This window comes from Notechis scutatus, chromosome Z, assembly GCF_049901735.1.
Source record: "Notechis scutatus isolate UNSWTSFEM ecotype Mainland chromosome Z, rNotScu1.2, whole genome shotgun sequence".
Classification (NCBI taxonomy): Eukaryota; Metazoa; Chordata; class Lepidosauria; order Squamata; family Elapidae; genus Notechis; species Notechis scutatus.
The window spans coordinates 125,790,820-125,806,295 of NC_142025.1; the positions used below are offsets into that span (position 1 = coordinate 125,790,820).

The following is a 15,476-nucleotide window of genomic DNA, read 5'->3' on the forward strand; positions in this document are numbered from 1 at the left end:
TTGGAAGGGTGGAAGGCTGAATCAACCTTGAGCCCAGTGAGATTTGAACTGCCAAATTGCAGCCAGCCGGCAGTCAGCAGAAGTAGCCTGCAGTACTGCATTCTAACCACTATCCCACTGTGGCTCTGATATAATGATATAATAGCAGTTCTGACTCAGAATTTAAAGGCCAGATATCACATTACATGCATTTCACAGACAAAGCTCAGAAGAATAGAAATGCATAGTTGTGGCTGAATATCTTGAATAGTAGTCAGATTGACCCCATGATGGACACCCTGGGTCATCAGAATAATGCTGAAAAATAAAAATAGATTCAAATTGGATTTGACCATTAAATTATCTTCTGGCCATATATTGTTTTGTGTTAAGATGTGGGTTCAAGATTATGATGTAGCACTTGGGGAGAAATATGCAACCTAAAAGACCTGCAGTGGAAGCCAAGATAGAGAAGATCTCCACAACCACCATATATTTCCCTTTTGTGCTGAGATAGGCTGGGATGAAGGATACCCAAATGCTGCAAAACACAAGCATGCTGAAAGTGATTAGCTTGGCTTCATTGAAAGTATCTGGTAATTTCCTTGCAAAGAAAGCCACAATGAAACTAATGGTGGCCAGCAATCCCAAGTAGCTCAGGACAATATAGAACATGTTATCTGAACCTTCATTACACTGCACAATAATCTCATCAACCTGTGAATGTTTGTCTAATTCAGGGAAGGGAGGAGATATGACCAACCACACCACACAGATAACAATTTGAATGAAGGAGCCAAGGATAATGGCTGATCTCTCCAGACCTTTTCCTAGCCACTTCCTCATTGTGTTCCCTGGCTTGGTGGCCAGAAATGCTAGAACAACTATGATTGTTTTGGCCAAGATACAAGAAACTGAGATGGAGAAAATGGTACTAAAGATTGTTTGCCTGAGAAGGCAAGTCACTTTCCCAGGCCAACCAATGAACAAAAAGGAGCAGAGAAAGCAAAGGAGAAGAGAAGAAAGAAGGACACACGTGATGTCTCTATTATTGGCTTTGACAATGGGGGTGTTCCAGTGAAGAAAGAAAGTCAATGCCACCAAAATAAGGGTTGTAGAAAAGAAAATAATTAAGGAGGTCAGAATGATTCCTAAGGGTTCATTAAATGATAAGTAGCTGAACATTTTAGGAAGGCACTGGTCTCTTGCTGCATTTGAATATTGATCTTCTGGGCATCTCTCACATTGATCTGCATCTGAAACACAAAAAGAATGTCTTGTCATTTCCAAACATAAGGACAATTAACAGAGGTAACATAAAGAAATCATATTTGGTGAGTCCATTCACATAATCCTTTCCACTTACAGGTAGTCCTCAACTTGCAATCACACACAAAAATCACCATACAAAAATCATCATAACAACAGGATCCCCAATTATAACTTCAAAAAAGGCAACTATGATCTTATAGACAACGATCTCTCATCCCTTGATTGGCAATTTCTATTCACTGGATGCAATACTGTTGAAGACCATTACAACATATTTTTATTTGAAGTCAAAACAGTAATCAAACTATATGTACCAATAACAACTCCCCAAACCAGAAAAAACAAATTACCATATTTGCCGGCGTATAAGGCGACTTTTTGCCCTGAAAACATGCCTCCAAGTGGGGGGTCGTCTTATGCGCCGGTAAATACGTTGTCACTCGGTGCAAGAGCGGCGGGCGGGGCTCCATAACTTGCGAGCTCCTTCAAGCCCAGCCGGACTCTCTCTTCCTCCTCCTCCCCCCCACCCCCCACCCTCACGCCCGGCTCGGGGCACTTGCGGAGGCCAATCTGGAAGTGGGGTGGGGGTGGAGCGGAGGTCTCTGGCGGGCCGCTTCCCAGCCAGCCCCGAGCGTGTGGCCGGGGAGTGTGAGGGAGAAGGTGGTGGGGGTGGACTGTGGCGCCCCTCCTTCTGGGCAGCGGGGCGGGGGCGGCAATTTGCTCCTCCGCTTCTCCTCCCTCTTTGAAAGACCGGGGGAGGGCTGTGCTTGGGGCGGGGTGTGTGTCCTCGGGAAGTTCCTGATGGGACCCCACTGGGCAGGGCCACCCGGCTCCCGAGCTGCTTTCCAGGGTCCCCTTGGGAAGAAAAGGGTCCGGTGGGCGGTGGAAGAAGGCGAGGACCTCCTCCCACCCCTGTCCCATCCCATCCCTCCTCTTGTCCCCTCCTCACTTAAGAAGAAAGATCCGCCTCCCCTGCACCGAGCTGCCACCCGGCGCGCCGCGTCTCCCGGCCAGCGCGCGCTGCGACTTGGGAACCAGCCAAGCGACTTTAAAACCGAGCGGAGGCCAGAGATAGCCAGAATTACCCTCCACACACACACACACACACACACACACACACAGAGAGAGAGTTGGCAGCTGTCTATCCCCACCCTTGGAGTCCCGATGGCACGCACGCGAGGCTGTCACAAAGAAAGGTAGAGGAATTGAGTGCCAGCCTGAGAAAGGCGAAGCTGCCTCTCTAAAGCATTTTGGTGGCTTTGTAGGTTTGGGGGAAAGGGGCGGGGTGTCAATCAAAAATTATATCCAGAATACCCCAAGTGTTACAACTTACCGTATTTGCCGGCGTATGAGATGACTTTTTGCCCTGAAAAACATGCCTCCAAGTGGGGGTTAGTCTTATACGGTGAGTATATAACAAACTCTATATTTTGAGTGGAAATGTTGGGGGCTCGTCTTATACGCCCAGTCGTCTTATACGCCGGCAAATACGGTACCCAAAACAATAAGGAAGCTTCAATCCAAAAAGAAATCACTTTGGCGGAAAAACAAATTTGGTTACCTTGCCAACTTCAAAAGCTGATACAAAAATTTATGCCACCAGATAAAGACTGAATGCACCAATTATCACATTAAATAAGAGGAAAACCTTCTATGCAGCAATTACGCCTGCGCTTGCTACAATTTTGTAAACAACAAACTAAAAGACTCAAAGACCATCCCACCCCTGAAAGGACCTAATGGTAAAGATTGCAACGATGACACCATTAAAGCCAACCTCTTTAACACATTCTTTGGCTCAGTATTTGTAAACAGCAATGGATCATGCCCATTATTTCCTAGTTGAACCACAGACAACTACAATGATCTAATACATATCAATTTTACAGAAGACAATGTTGAAAAAGCACTACGCAATCTAAAACCATCTCTATCTATTGGACTGGATGGAATATGTGCCTACTTCTTAAAAAAGCTATCCACTGCTATAGCCGAACCTCTAAGCATAATCTTTGAAAAATCTTTCAGGACCAGCCCCTTGCCAAACCTATGGTCACAAGCCACGGTCATCCCCATCTTCAAAAAGGAAGGCCCCAGCCTAGTTGAAAATTACAGACCAATCTCTTTGTGCTGCGTCACCTGTCAAGTCATGGAATCAATTGTTAACCAATCCATTATCTTTCACTTGGAGACAAACAACCTACTCTCTAATAAACAATTTGGTTTCAGAAATTATCACATTAAAATAACTATCCTGTAATCTGCAACTCTTACACTGCAAAAACATATGGACTACACAACTCAATCAGGGCAAAGCAATAGATGCAATTTACATAGACTTCTGTAAAGCCTTTGATTCAGTGGTACACAACAAACTACTCCTAAAACTAAAATCTTATGGTATCTTTGGACACCTGCATAACTGGATAGAAGCATTCCTGTCAAACAGACAACAAATGGTCAAAATTGGAAGCGTCCTATCAAATTCTGTACCTGTCAACAGTGGTGTCCCCCAAGGCAGCGTTCTAGGACCAACTCTCTTCATACTCTACATAAATGACCTCTATGATCATATTAAGAGCAATTGTGTTCTCTTCGCTGATGATGTAAAGCTATTCAACATGACAGACAATACTTCTACCCTTCAAAAAGACCTCGAGTATGTATCAGAATGGTCAAAAAATGGCAACTTCAAATCTCAACAAATAAATGCTCTGTCTTACATATTGGCAAAAAAAATCAGAAAATAAAATACAAGCTGAATAGTCAAGAGCTTATTGATGATCCAAGCTCTGTCAAGGACCTTGGAATACTCACCTCTAATGATCTAAGTGCTAGAGCCCACTGTAACTACATAGCCAAAAAGGCATTAAGAGTTGTTAACCTAATCCTACGTAGCTTTTTCTCAGGTAATATCACACTACTAACTAGAGCTTACAAAACTTTTGCTAGACCAATACTCGAATACAGCTCATCAGTCTGGAACCCTCATTACATATCTGATATTAATACGGTAGAGAAAGTCCAGAAATATTTCACAAGAAGAGTTCTCCACTCCTCTACTCGTTGCAGAATACCTTATGCCACCAGACTTGAAATTCTAGACCTAGTCAACCTAGAACTACGTTGCCTTCAGTCTGATCAAAGTATAGTACATAAAATTATATGTTGTAATGTCCTACCAGCTTCAACCATAACAATACAAGAGCACACAATAGATACAAACTCAAGGTAAAATGCACCAAACTTGATTGCAGGAAATACAACTTCAGCAACAGAGTGTCAATGTCTGGAATACTCTACCTGACTCTGTGGTTTCTTCCCCAAACCTCAAAAACTTTAACCTTAGACTGTCTACTATTCACCTCACCCCTTTACTAAGAGGTCTGTAGGGGGTGTGCATAACTGTACCAATGTGCCTACCACTCCTGTCCTATTGTTTCTTTTTTTTCTTATTCGTATCCATTTCATGTATTCATAACTATGTTTATACTTATACCTGTTATCTTATAATCGCTTGACAAAATAAAATAAAATAAATAAATAAAACAATTGGGACCAGTATTTCCATTGCTAAACAAAGTGATTTTTAAATCAATCATGCCCGATCCATTTTTACTAAGGTTGTTATGAAAATCAATGCACAAGGTTGTTAAACAAATCTGGTTACCCACTTTGGTTTTGCTTATCAAAAGCCAGCAAAGAAGGTCTCAAATAGTGATTACACAACCCAAGAAATCTGCAATCACTGTAAAGACATGTGGTTGCCATGTACCTGTATTTTGATCAGATGAACTTGGGTATACTGGAACCACCTTAAATGTGAGACCCAGTCATAAGTCCATTTTTTCAGTAGTTTTTTTTTTTAACTTTGAATGATTGCTAAATGAATTGTTGTTAAGTCAAATATTATTTGTATAAAATAAAGCTTTCTTAACTCTAAACATTTTTTTTGTCTTATCCAATGTACACATTTTACTTTCCATGCTACTTGAAGGCCATTTTCTACTTTATTTTCTCTGAAATCCACTGCATCTCTCAGCATAGTGAAGGATAATATAAAAATGCATGCAAGTATTTAAATGATCTCCTTTTAAAAGTAAAAAAAAGCTACTTTACCATTCTTAGCCCTATTCCAGAGTAGCTGAGAATAAATCTATTATTCTACATACAATAACATATTTGGAAAAAATGGAAAATGTTTAGGTTTGAAAGCTTTTGAATTTCCAACTATATCATTTATTTTTAACTTGCCAGTTTGGACTGAAATTCTTCCTTCAGGACATTTTCTGCAATTGTAGCAACAGACATGTTTCCCCTCCTCAACAACCCTGCTGTAGCCCCGGGGGCAGCTCTCCACACATCTGGCATGGGGAGGGACCTAGAAATAAGGGTCAGGAAGATTTATGAGTAGAATTCACCAAACATTTCTTCAAAAATCTCACTTTGGGAGGGGGGGTTAGAAAGGGGACTGGTTGTAAATTCAAGGGAGTGCAAAACCTTTTGAGGGTGAAATGTCACAAGAATCTCTTGGTTGTGGAGAGTGTTCCATATTCCCAGCATGGTCAAAATGTATTCACCTTGAAATGACTATTTAAAAAACTGATTAATATATTGACAAATTGATATTTCAATGTTTCCCTATTCAGTGATAATGAATTTTTATAACAACTGCAGATAGAGACCTCATAATATTTAGATTTGAATTTAGAAACCTCAAATGCCTAAATGTTTAAATGAAGAGCATACAAAGCATGTATTCAAGGTAGAGTTATTGCTTATTCATCATAGAAAAATAAGATTCAAAATAAAAGGGAAAATTGAAAGATGGACAGAAACATTTATGCAACTCAGTAGAGGAAAAAATATTTTTCGATGTCCCACCTGTTGAAACTTGTGATTCCATACAATGGCATTTTCATTGAGGGTGAACTTTTTCCCATCAGGAGCTTTGGAGTCAATCCTTCCAACACAGACTCTCTGGAAAGATTGATTCTGAAAGACGACCAAATTGAAGATGTCGTATCCTGGATCAAAATCACCCTTCTCATCAAAAAAGATTTCATCTCTTGCACTGTTATTAAAACGGGTGTTTCTTAAAAAGTAGTGAAGCTGGGTTGAAAGGAGAGATAAAGCAAGATCAAACCAGCCCTATCTAAATATTCCTCCAAATTTGGCAACATTCACAATTCCAATAGAGTTTCTGTATCAGAGTTGTAACTGAAATCCATTCTGCCTAGATTCAGATATCACTTTAACCCATATACTGCAGCCCTTTTGACATTTTTTATACTTACCTGGAATATTTTAATAGACAAATTAACATTCTTTGTATCAGACAGAAGTCTCAAACCATTACTTCCTTTTCCAACTATTGCATAAATAAACAATAGGAAGAAAGAGGGCATCCCACATAAATATAGGAAGGTATCTCTATAGGTATTCCTCTATGGGTAAGAAAAGGAAGCACAGGGGACTATATAGCTCTCTTCTTCCTGAATCACGGCCTTGCTGAATTTCTTTCAACCTCAGTCCATACGTTTCTTCAATAAATATTACTTAAATATTTGGATATATCAGAAACTTAATTTAGCCTTTCTAACCCTTCTTATCCCATATGTTTGGACTGATATAATTGTATTCAGAGTGAGGAGTCCTTGAAACTCTCTGAGCTTGCTTGTTTTCTTGCAAAGCTAACTAAAGCCCTTCAAAATATCCTAAGTAAACCAAAAGACTCAGCAACCCTAGAAGAAGAAGTAGAAGTAATCTACAACATACAATGTAAGAACTTCAATAACCACTATGTAAGACATACAGGCAGAAGACTGGCAGAAGACTGGCAGAATGCATCCATGAACACCAACTGGCAGTCAGAAGACATGTTGAAAAATTATTTAATTTCACAACATATAGACAGATTTAACCATAGTTTCAACTGGGAAAATGTGAAAATCCTAGATCAGGTCAAATCCCAAAATGCCAAGGAATTTCTAGAAGCCTGGCATTCTGACAAATCAGCCATCAATGACACATAAACATTAACCACATCTATAGACTATGCAAAAGGGATGGTCAACCAGTCCCAAAGAGGAAAAGACTGCAGTACCTCTCTACTAGTAATCAGCACTCAGGTAGATTAACTCCAAGGTCATTCTGTATTATTTTTAAGCGATGATGATGATGATGATGATGATGATGATGATGATGATTATTATTATTATTTTACTATTATTTTGTAAGCGATTGACAAATCAAATAAATCAAATAAAAAAATAAATTTCATGCCAACAATCAAGGAAGCAATACCCCAATCAAAGAAAACTGCCAAAAAGCCATCAGTAAACAGCCCAACCAAAGAATCTCTTAGACCAACCCCACCCACCCAGACAGGCAAGATACCAGAATATAAACCGATAGCAAACAACCCTCTTTACTAGTACTCATGGCATTACCTAGTTAGACTAATGGAACATTTGCAAGAAAACAAGCAAACTCAAAGAGCATCAAGGACCCTTGTTTCAACCCTGAGCTACAAGTATTCTACTTTATTTATATCCTGAGTGTTATAATAAAATGAGATTCCCCCAACTGGGAGGGGAATTCTTGTAATGAAAGCTCAATCCAGTTAAGATTATCTCCTGGTGATTTCAGAACCACATAGGTTTCTTTTCAGCAGGGAAGAAATGGCTTCTTACTTCCTTATCTCAGGATTTATTTTTTAAATTCCTGGTCTTATGAAGAGAATGTGGTCTTGGTTTGTGTTCTGTCTTCGATTTATATTCTAGGTCGAAACCTGATTGATTTCTGGACTAAGATAAAACTGACCAGGTGCTTATTTAGCTAAGAATAGGTAATTTAAAAGTGGGGAATTTTCACTCTTAGAAAATGAATTTAAAATTAAATTGCATATCACCTTCATTAATCAATCACTGCAGATTCCTATGATAACTACTAAAACACATGTTGAAGCAGAATATTGTACACTGTGGTTCTTCAAAATTTGTAAATGCATCTGAATTTTCAATATTTTTGCAAAAATGTGATATAAAACATGAACTGTTCTCTATACAAGTTCCAAATTTCGATAAAGCGAACCAAATGAAACAAAAATGTTAAATTGTTATACATGTTCTTTAATTTAGTGAAAAAAAATGATCCAAACCTAATATTTGTGCATGCAAAAACAACACATGAACCTCTAGATCAGGAGTGTCAAATTCATGTCATCACATGATGTGTTGGGACTTTTTTCCCCTTCGCTAAATCCGGGGATGGGCACGGGCTGTGCATGAGGCATCCGGCCCACGGGCTGGGAATTTGACAGCCCTGCTCTAGATTATCTGTTCATTTGATAGTAAAGTGCTTTTATTAATGGGATGAGAATCAGTTGTGAGTATGAGTAGATCCTGCTTAATGGAAAGAGCTGAATTCTGGATATTCACTAGCGGATCCAGGTGGATCTCGACAGACTAGAACACTGGGCTATATCTAACAAAATGAAATTCAATGTAGAGAAAAGTAAAGTCCTACACTTAGGCAAGAAAAAACAAAAGCACACTTATAGACTGGGTGAAACCAGGCTCAATAGCAGTAGCTTTGAGAGGGATCTTGGAGTCTTAGTGGACAACCAGCTAAATATGAGCCAGCAGTGTGCAGCAGCCACCAAAAAAGCTAATACAATCCTAAGTTGTATTAACAGAGGGATACAATCAAGATCAAGGGAAGTACTAATACCACTCTATAAAGCCTTAGTAAGACCACACCTAAAATACTGCATCCAGTTTTGTTCATCACATCATAAAAAGGATGTTGAGACTCTAGAAAAAGTACAAAGAAAAGCAACCAGGATGATTAGGTGACTGGAGGCTAAAACATATGATGAATGGTTGCAGGGCATGGCTAGTCTAGTAAAGAGAAGGACCAGGGGAGATATGATAGAGGTCTTCCAATATTTGAGGGGTTGCCACAGGGAGGAAGGGGTCAAGCTATTTTCTAAAGCGCCTGTAGGCCAGACAAGGAATAATGGATGGAAACTGAACAAGGAGAGATTTAACCTGGAAATAAGGAGAAACTTTCTGACAGTGAGAACAATTAACCAATGGAACAGCTTGCCCTCGGAAATTGTGGGAGCACCATCACTTGAGACTTTCAAGAAGAGATTGGACTGCCATTTGTCAGAAATGGTTTAGGGTCTCCCGCTTGGGCGGGGTGTTGGACTAGATGACCTACAAGGTCCCTTCCAACTCTGATTATCTGGTTTGAATTGGGGGACAACTCTTTGGCATGACTGAGAAGCATGACGAACTGAATTGCCAATACATAATAACTAACAGTTTCATTTATTACTGCAGATGAACAAATCCAGAACTTTTATATTCCTCATTCCTTTCCTATTCACTTCCTTATATAAATATATCTGAGAAGAGTGATGACATACTTCCCATGGCTGAAAATTTGAAATTTTTGCTTGTTTATTCCTATTCCTCAGGGAATTTGTTTTTTCTCTGCTTGAATGCATAGTTTGCAGAGCATGTGCTACAGAACTAACTCCATTGTAGATATTGTAGCTCTCTCCAGACATAGTCATTTCAAACACAGAGTCAGGGGCTCTCGCTAGTTCTTCCTTCCCAGTGCAGTGTTTTACTTTTTTGGGATATGGAGGGAATGAACAGGAAAATACAGACTCCCAGAACCAATCAATGTAAAATGAGGAGTGTAAATAAGAGCTTATATTCCCAAGAAATTTCTGGAAATGTGGCACCGTGTTTGTGTGGAGTGAGAAGTATAAAGAACCATTGAAAGTTTGGGTTGGAAAACTCCTGATTGCGATTGTCATAACAGTGAAGTCCCACTGAGAGGTCACAATCCACACTCTGTGATATACTGAGTTTTTATTGGACTTTTCAGATAAATACAGAGCCCATTGTAAAGCCTCCATAGATTGGACAGTCCCAGAGGCAAGGAACACACTGATTTTCTTTACTAAGATAGTGTCTTTTATATAAGATATATGTGCAGAAAGGACGTGCATATTTAAGGATCGATCTCTCAAAAGTCGGATTGACTGCATCCAAGCAATGCAAATATCATTCTGGAAGAGCTTTGGCTGGATATTTTGAAGAAAGACTTCCCCACTCTCATCATCTGATGCTATGAGGCCAATCCAGTTCCATCCAAAATGTTTCAGTAAATGAACAATCCCCTCATATTGTATATTTTCATTGGGAACCATACTGAAGAAGAAAGGGAACTGCCTTTTATCACTTAGGATTGGGTCAAATGATCCATAACTGATCTGTTTGAGAAAAAGATGCATAGAAAATTAAATGAAGAATCCTTTTGTCATCCCAAAGAATATAGACATAAGGGTTGAATTAGAAAATCCCTTCAAGATTTTCATTGGCATTAAAATGGAACATTGAAATATTGAATGACTACTTTAAAACAAACATGTATATCTATACTAGGATTACATAAATTTGATTAATGTAAAAATATTATTATTATTGCTACTTGTATCAAAATGAATTATACCCAAAGGCCACACTATTTATGTATTGATATTGATGAATATTTAAAACTAAAAATCCAATACAACTTTAAAAAAAATCCAGAGATCTTCTTTGAATACTTTTGCTAAAGAAACTGATCTGTGAAAAATGGCCATACCTATGGAAAGTTATAGTTGTTCAATTTAATTACAGAACCTTCAAAGTTACCATGAAAATTGACATGGAAGAAGGAAATCATAAGTTTCACAATAATGGATTTGGAAAGCTAAAAATTGGGAAACGTGGAAGACTTCATTGCCCATCTTTTCTCATCACTGGACACCTTAATTGATCCTGAGCATCGGTCTTTTGCTAAAGAAGCTGTGAAAAATGCCCATACCTGTGGAACCTTATAGGTATTCAAAATGTGGGCCATCTGGATAGAGTTTGGGGTGGGAAGGTCACCAATGATGGGCAAAAAGTCTGTTTTGCTCCTTTGGACACAATTGAAGTTGATAGCACTCCCTCTATTCTGAAAAAGAAGATCTAAGACATGCTTACTGGCCTCCCTGACATTGAAACTGTTCTCATAGATATCCAGGACTAGTGTGGTGTTAAGGAACTGCTTGATGTTCTTGTTGATCTCATAAATGGTAAAATACATAGAAAGAGCATGCTGGAAGATTTTGGGAATCAGGCTGAAAAAAAAGTGCACAAGGACACATAATTATAACAAGAACTGCATCTAGTTGTAAACCATATAGGCAATTTCAGCAATTTGACTAGAGAAGAATAATTCTAGATTTCAGTAAAAGTGCTTTTTTATCTGAATATTTTTGGAAGTCCTTCCTGACAGACACAATGATGCTCCACTTGTTCTAAAGTCATCTCCTGACAGAGATTATATTTGTCCTATTAACCAATACAAATTAACTGATACAAACTCAAGGTAAACCACTCCAAACTCGATTGCAGAAAATACAACTTCAGCAACAGGTCAATGCCTGGAATGCCCTACCTGGCTCTGTTGTTACAAGCCCTCACAGCTTCAACCTCAAACTATCTACTGTGGACCTCACTCCATTTTATGTTCATATTTATACTTATTATCTTGTTCAAGTTTGACAAACAAATACATAAAGACTAGGAACACCAACCTATTAACTTAATCAGTCAACCATGGCTGGATATACTATATGTTAATCTTGGGAAGTACTGTAAGTTATGTGATCATCAGGTATGTAAGATAAACTTTTAGTTCACATTTTGCTGACATTTTCAAGTTCCTTGCTTCAATCACTGTTGCGGAAAGGTTTTCTTTAGACTACTGTTTCAATGTTACCATCTATCTTGTTTCTTCAACAACTGCTGCAAAGAGTTATATGCAACCACACACTTCAATCAACAGATGTTAAAATTTAACATGAAAATAAATCTTCACACTGTTCTTTCAAATCTACTAATATTGACCAATTTTTTTTTCATCCACAAGCATCAGGAAATAAACAATTTGGTGAGGATGCTAAAAACTGCCCTTTTCCCCCTTAAGGGAACCTTTTTGAATTGTAGTCCCTTTGAAATTCTTCTCTTATAGGATTTCTAGAGACAATTATACTTTCATTTTGTGAAAATCAGATAAATGCTTTGAAAGCCCCCTGTATTAGCTATAGTAGTAATTTGCTACTTAACTGCTTGAAACTCATCAGATTTGTACTCACTGCATTTTGATGGAAAACTTTTGTCCCAGTACTCATTGTTTGTTTGGTACTCATGCATAAGCTAGAAGTTATGGGTATTGAGCTGCCTTGTGACTCATTACATTATTCCTTATGGGAAAAATTCAGTACTCATTGTTTTTAGTACTCATTGCACCTCCTGGAATGAATTAATGATGAGCACCTAGGTACCACTGAATATGGAAAAAGGTTAGTAGCTTAATTACCCCATTTTGCATGAATTCTATGGAACTTCCATTCTTTAGGTAAAGAGAAGAACAGTCTTGGAGTTGTCCCCCCCCCCCCCCAAAAAATCAGTTTTCTGGAGGTTTATGTTAAAATGCCTTTTCAGATTTCAAAAAGTAAGAAGGCACTTAACAGATAATCAGAGTTGGAAGGGACCTTGTAGGTCATCTAGTCCAACCCCCTGCCCAAGTGGGAGACCCTACACCATTTCAGACAAATGGCAGTCCAATCTCTTCTTGAAGGTCTCAAGTGATGGCGCTCCCACAACTTCCGAGGGCAAGCTATTCCACTGGTTGATTGTTCTCACTGTCAGAAAGTTTCTCCTTATTTCCAGGTTAAATCTCTCCTTGTTCAGTTTCCATCCATTATTCCTTGTCTGGCCTACAGGTGTTTTAGAAAATAGCTTGACCTCTTCCTCCCTGTGGCAACCCCTCAAATATTGGAAGACCTCTATCATGTCTCCCCTGGTCCTTCTCTTTACTAGACTAGCCATTCCCTGCAACCATTCGTCATATGTTTTAGCTTCCAGTCCCCTAACCATCCTGGTTGCTCTTCTCTGTACTTTTTCTAGAGTCTCAACATCCTTTTTATGATGTGGTGAACAAAACTGGATGCAGTACTTTAGGTGTGGTCTTATTAAGGCTTTATACAGCGGTATTAGTACCTCACTTGATCTTGATTGTATCCCTCTGTTAATGCAATTTAGGATTGCATTAGCTTTTTTGGCTGCTGCTGCACACTGCTGGCTCATATTTAGCATATTTGTCCACTAAGACTCCAAGATCCCTCTCACAGTTACTTACTTTCCATTAGCTTTGTTGGCTGCTGCTGCACACTGCTGGCTCATATTTAGCATATTTGTCCACTAAGACTCCAAGATCCCTCTCACAGTTACTTACTTTCCAGATGTAGAAACTTCTGGCTGTTTTTTGAAAGTCTGTATCCGTTCATGAATATTTATAAAGGAAAAAAGTCCCCCAAGTATCATTTCAGATTTGGAGTTGTGAAATTTTCCAGGAATGTTGGAGGGCTGGATACAGATGGATTTCAAACTCTCATGGACACTCTCAGGAAGGAAGAAGAAGAGAAGAATAATTTTAAAAGAGAGGAATATTGGACCACCATCCCATCTTTTCAAGTACATGCTCAACAAAATACAGTCGTCTCCTTTGCAAGGAACTATTGTCTTGACTAGACTAAATTGAAAAGCTATAAGATTTTTTTTTACAGCAAAAATAAAAAGTTGGATGGTAAAATTTCCCAATAAGAACTCTTTATCTGATTCTGCTAACCACTGAGATCTCAGTGCCACAAGGCAAAGGCGCCACTTTGGCACTCTTTCAAAGCGTGGCACATCAGACCTTTTCTTTTCACCCATCAGTTCTCGTGCAGTTTTGATATACTGCCAAGCAAACAGAACTGGAACACACACAGTCTGATAATTAGAAGGTGAGTAATAACCTTCTCCAAGTTCTCTATTCCCTAGTAAAAGATAAATGAGTCCCTGTGGATTTTAGTCTGCTGTGTTGACTGTAGGGAGTAGTGCTCATCTCCATTTCAAAGTCATAATGTCACAGAGCTCTGTTAATCTTATTCCCTAGCGATTTAGAGAAATTTTGCTTGTGTGTCTATGAAGATTCTCAGTCATCCAGGTCATGGATGTCCCAGAAGTGCTTTTTCAAGACGCAACTGAACTTTCTTGTTTTTCTTTGAAGATGTTTCACTTCTTATCCAAGAAGCTTCTTAAGCTCTGATTGGATGGTGGCAAATGAAAGGATTTATACCCCTTGCAGACAGCTAGTCATTTGCATTCTTTTAGGGAGTCCTTGGGGCCACTTGGAGCTTTATCTATGGCCTCAGAGTTACCTGAGTACTGCAAATGGGTGTGGAGCCTTCTTGGCTGCAGGATGTTTTCTGCCTTTTGTCTCTTTACTGTTGAAGATAGGCACAGGCTGTTAAGGATGAGCCTATATCAGGGGTGGGCAATTAATTTCTGTCGGGGGCCACATGGAAAATCAGATCTGCGTTCGAGGGCTGAACCAATTTTATAAAAGGCCATTATAAAGGGCCCATTATAAAATGCAGCAAATTATATATAAGAATATTATATATATATATATATATGCTTGTGAGTGAATCTGAGAAGCACAGAGCTGAAGACAGAAGCCTGAAGATGATGAATGAGACTTCATCGAAAGCGTTGCCTAGATACTTCCAATCTTACGCGGGAGAAAACCCGAATAACCAAAGATCCACATATATATATATATATATATATATATATATATATATATATATATATATATATATATATGTGTGTGTGTGTGTGTGTGTGTGTGTGTGTGTGTGTGTGTGTGTGTGTGTGTGTGTGTGTGTGTATACATATATATATTTGTTTTCTGAGGTTCTTGCGGGTATTTGTATGTGGATCTTTGGTTATTCGGGTTTTCTCCCGCGTAAGATTGGAAGTATCTGAAGGCAACGTTTCGATGAAGTCTCATTCATCATCTTCAGGCTTCTGTCTTCAGCTCTGTGCTTCTCAAGTGATGTGAGCTTGCAGCTGATTCTTCCTTTTAACTGCTAGTGGGGTGTGACTTGATTGGGTGGGGGCTTGGCTGTGTTCTGATTGGGTGGGGGTGTGTTCTCATTGGTTGGGGTTTGGCTGTGTTCTGATTGGTTGGGGGTTGGCCATGTTCTGATTGGCTGGAGGTGTGTTCTGTTCAGGTGGGGGCTTGGTTGTGCTCAGGTTAGTCTTAGTTACTGGGGGATTTGA

At 39.2% G+C, this 15,476-nt stretch overlaps 1 protein-coding gene across 1 annotated transcript; it reads right to left on the reverse strand.

Annotated features, from left to right (window-relative positions):
* Nucleotides 1-339: 339 nt before the first annotated feature.
* LOC113425810 (vomeronasal type-2 receptor 26-like) lies at nt 340-13,847 on the reverse strand. Its single transcript, XM_087947248.1, has 6 exons — nt 13,603-13,847; nt 11,143-11,440; nt 9,689-10,546; nt 6,136-6,363; nt 5,506-5,632; nt 340-1,235 (listed from the first exon to the last, which is right to left on the reverse strand). The coding sequence occupies exons 1-6, from the start codon at nt 13,845-13,847 to the stop codon at nt 340-342; spliced, it is 2,652 nt and encodes an 883-aa protein (XP_087803374.1).
* Nucleotides 13,848-15,476: the final 1,629 nt, after the last annotated feature.

Excerpts from the sequence above, each read along its gene's own strand:
- LOC113425810 (XM_087947248.1), bottom strand. The coding sequence starts at position 13,847 with ATGTACTTGAAAAGATGGGATGGTGGTCCAATATTCCTCTCTTTTAAA. Across the intron at positions 5,633-6,135 it reads GGAATCACAAGTTTCAACAG|GTCCCTCCCCATGCCAGATG; the intron begins GTGGGACATCGA and ends CCTTATTTCTAG. Across the intron at positions 1,236-5,505 it reads AAGAATTTCAGTCCAAACTG|ATGCAGATCAATGTGAGAGA; the intron begins GCAAGTTAAAAA and ends TTTGTGTTTCAG.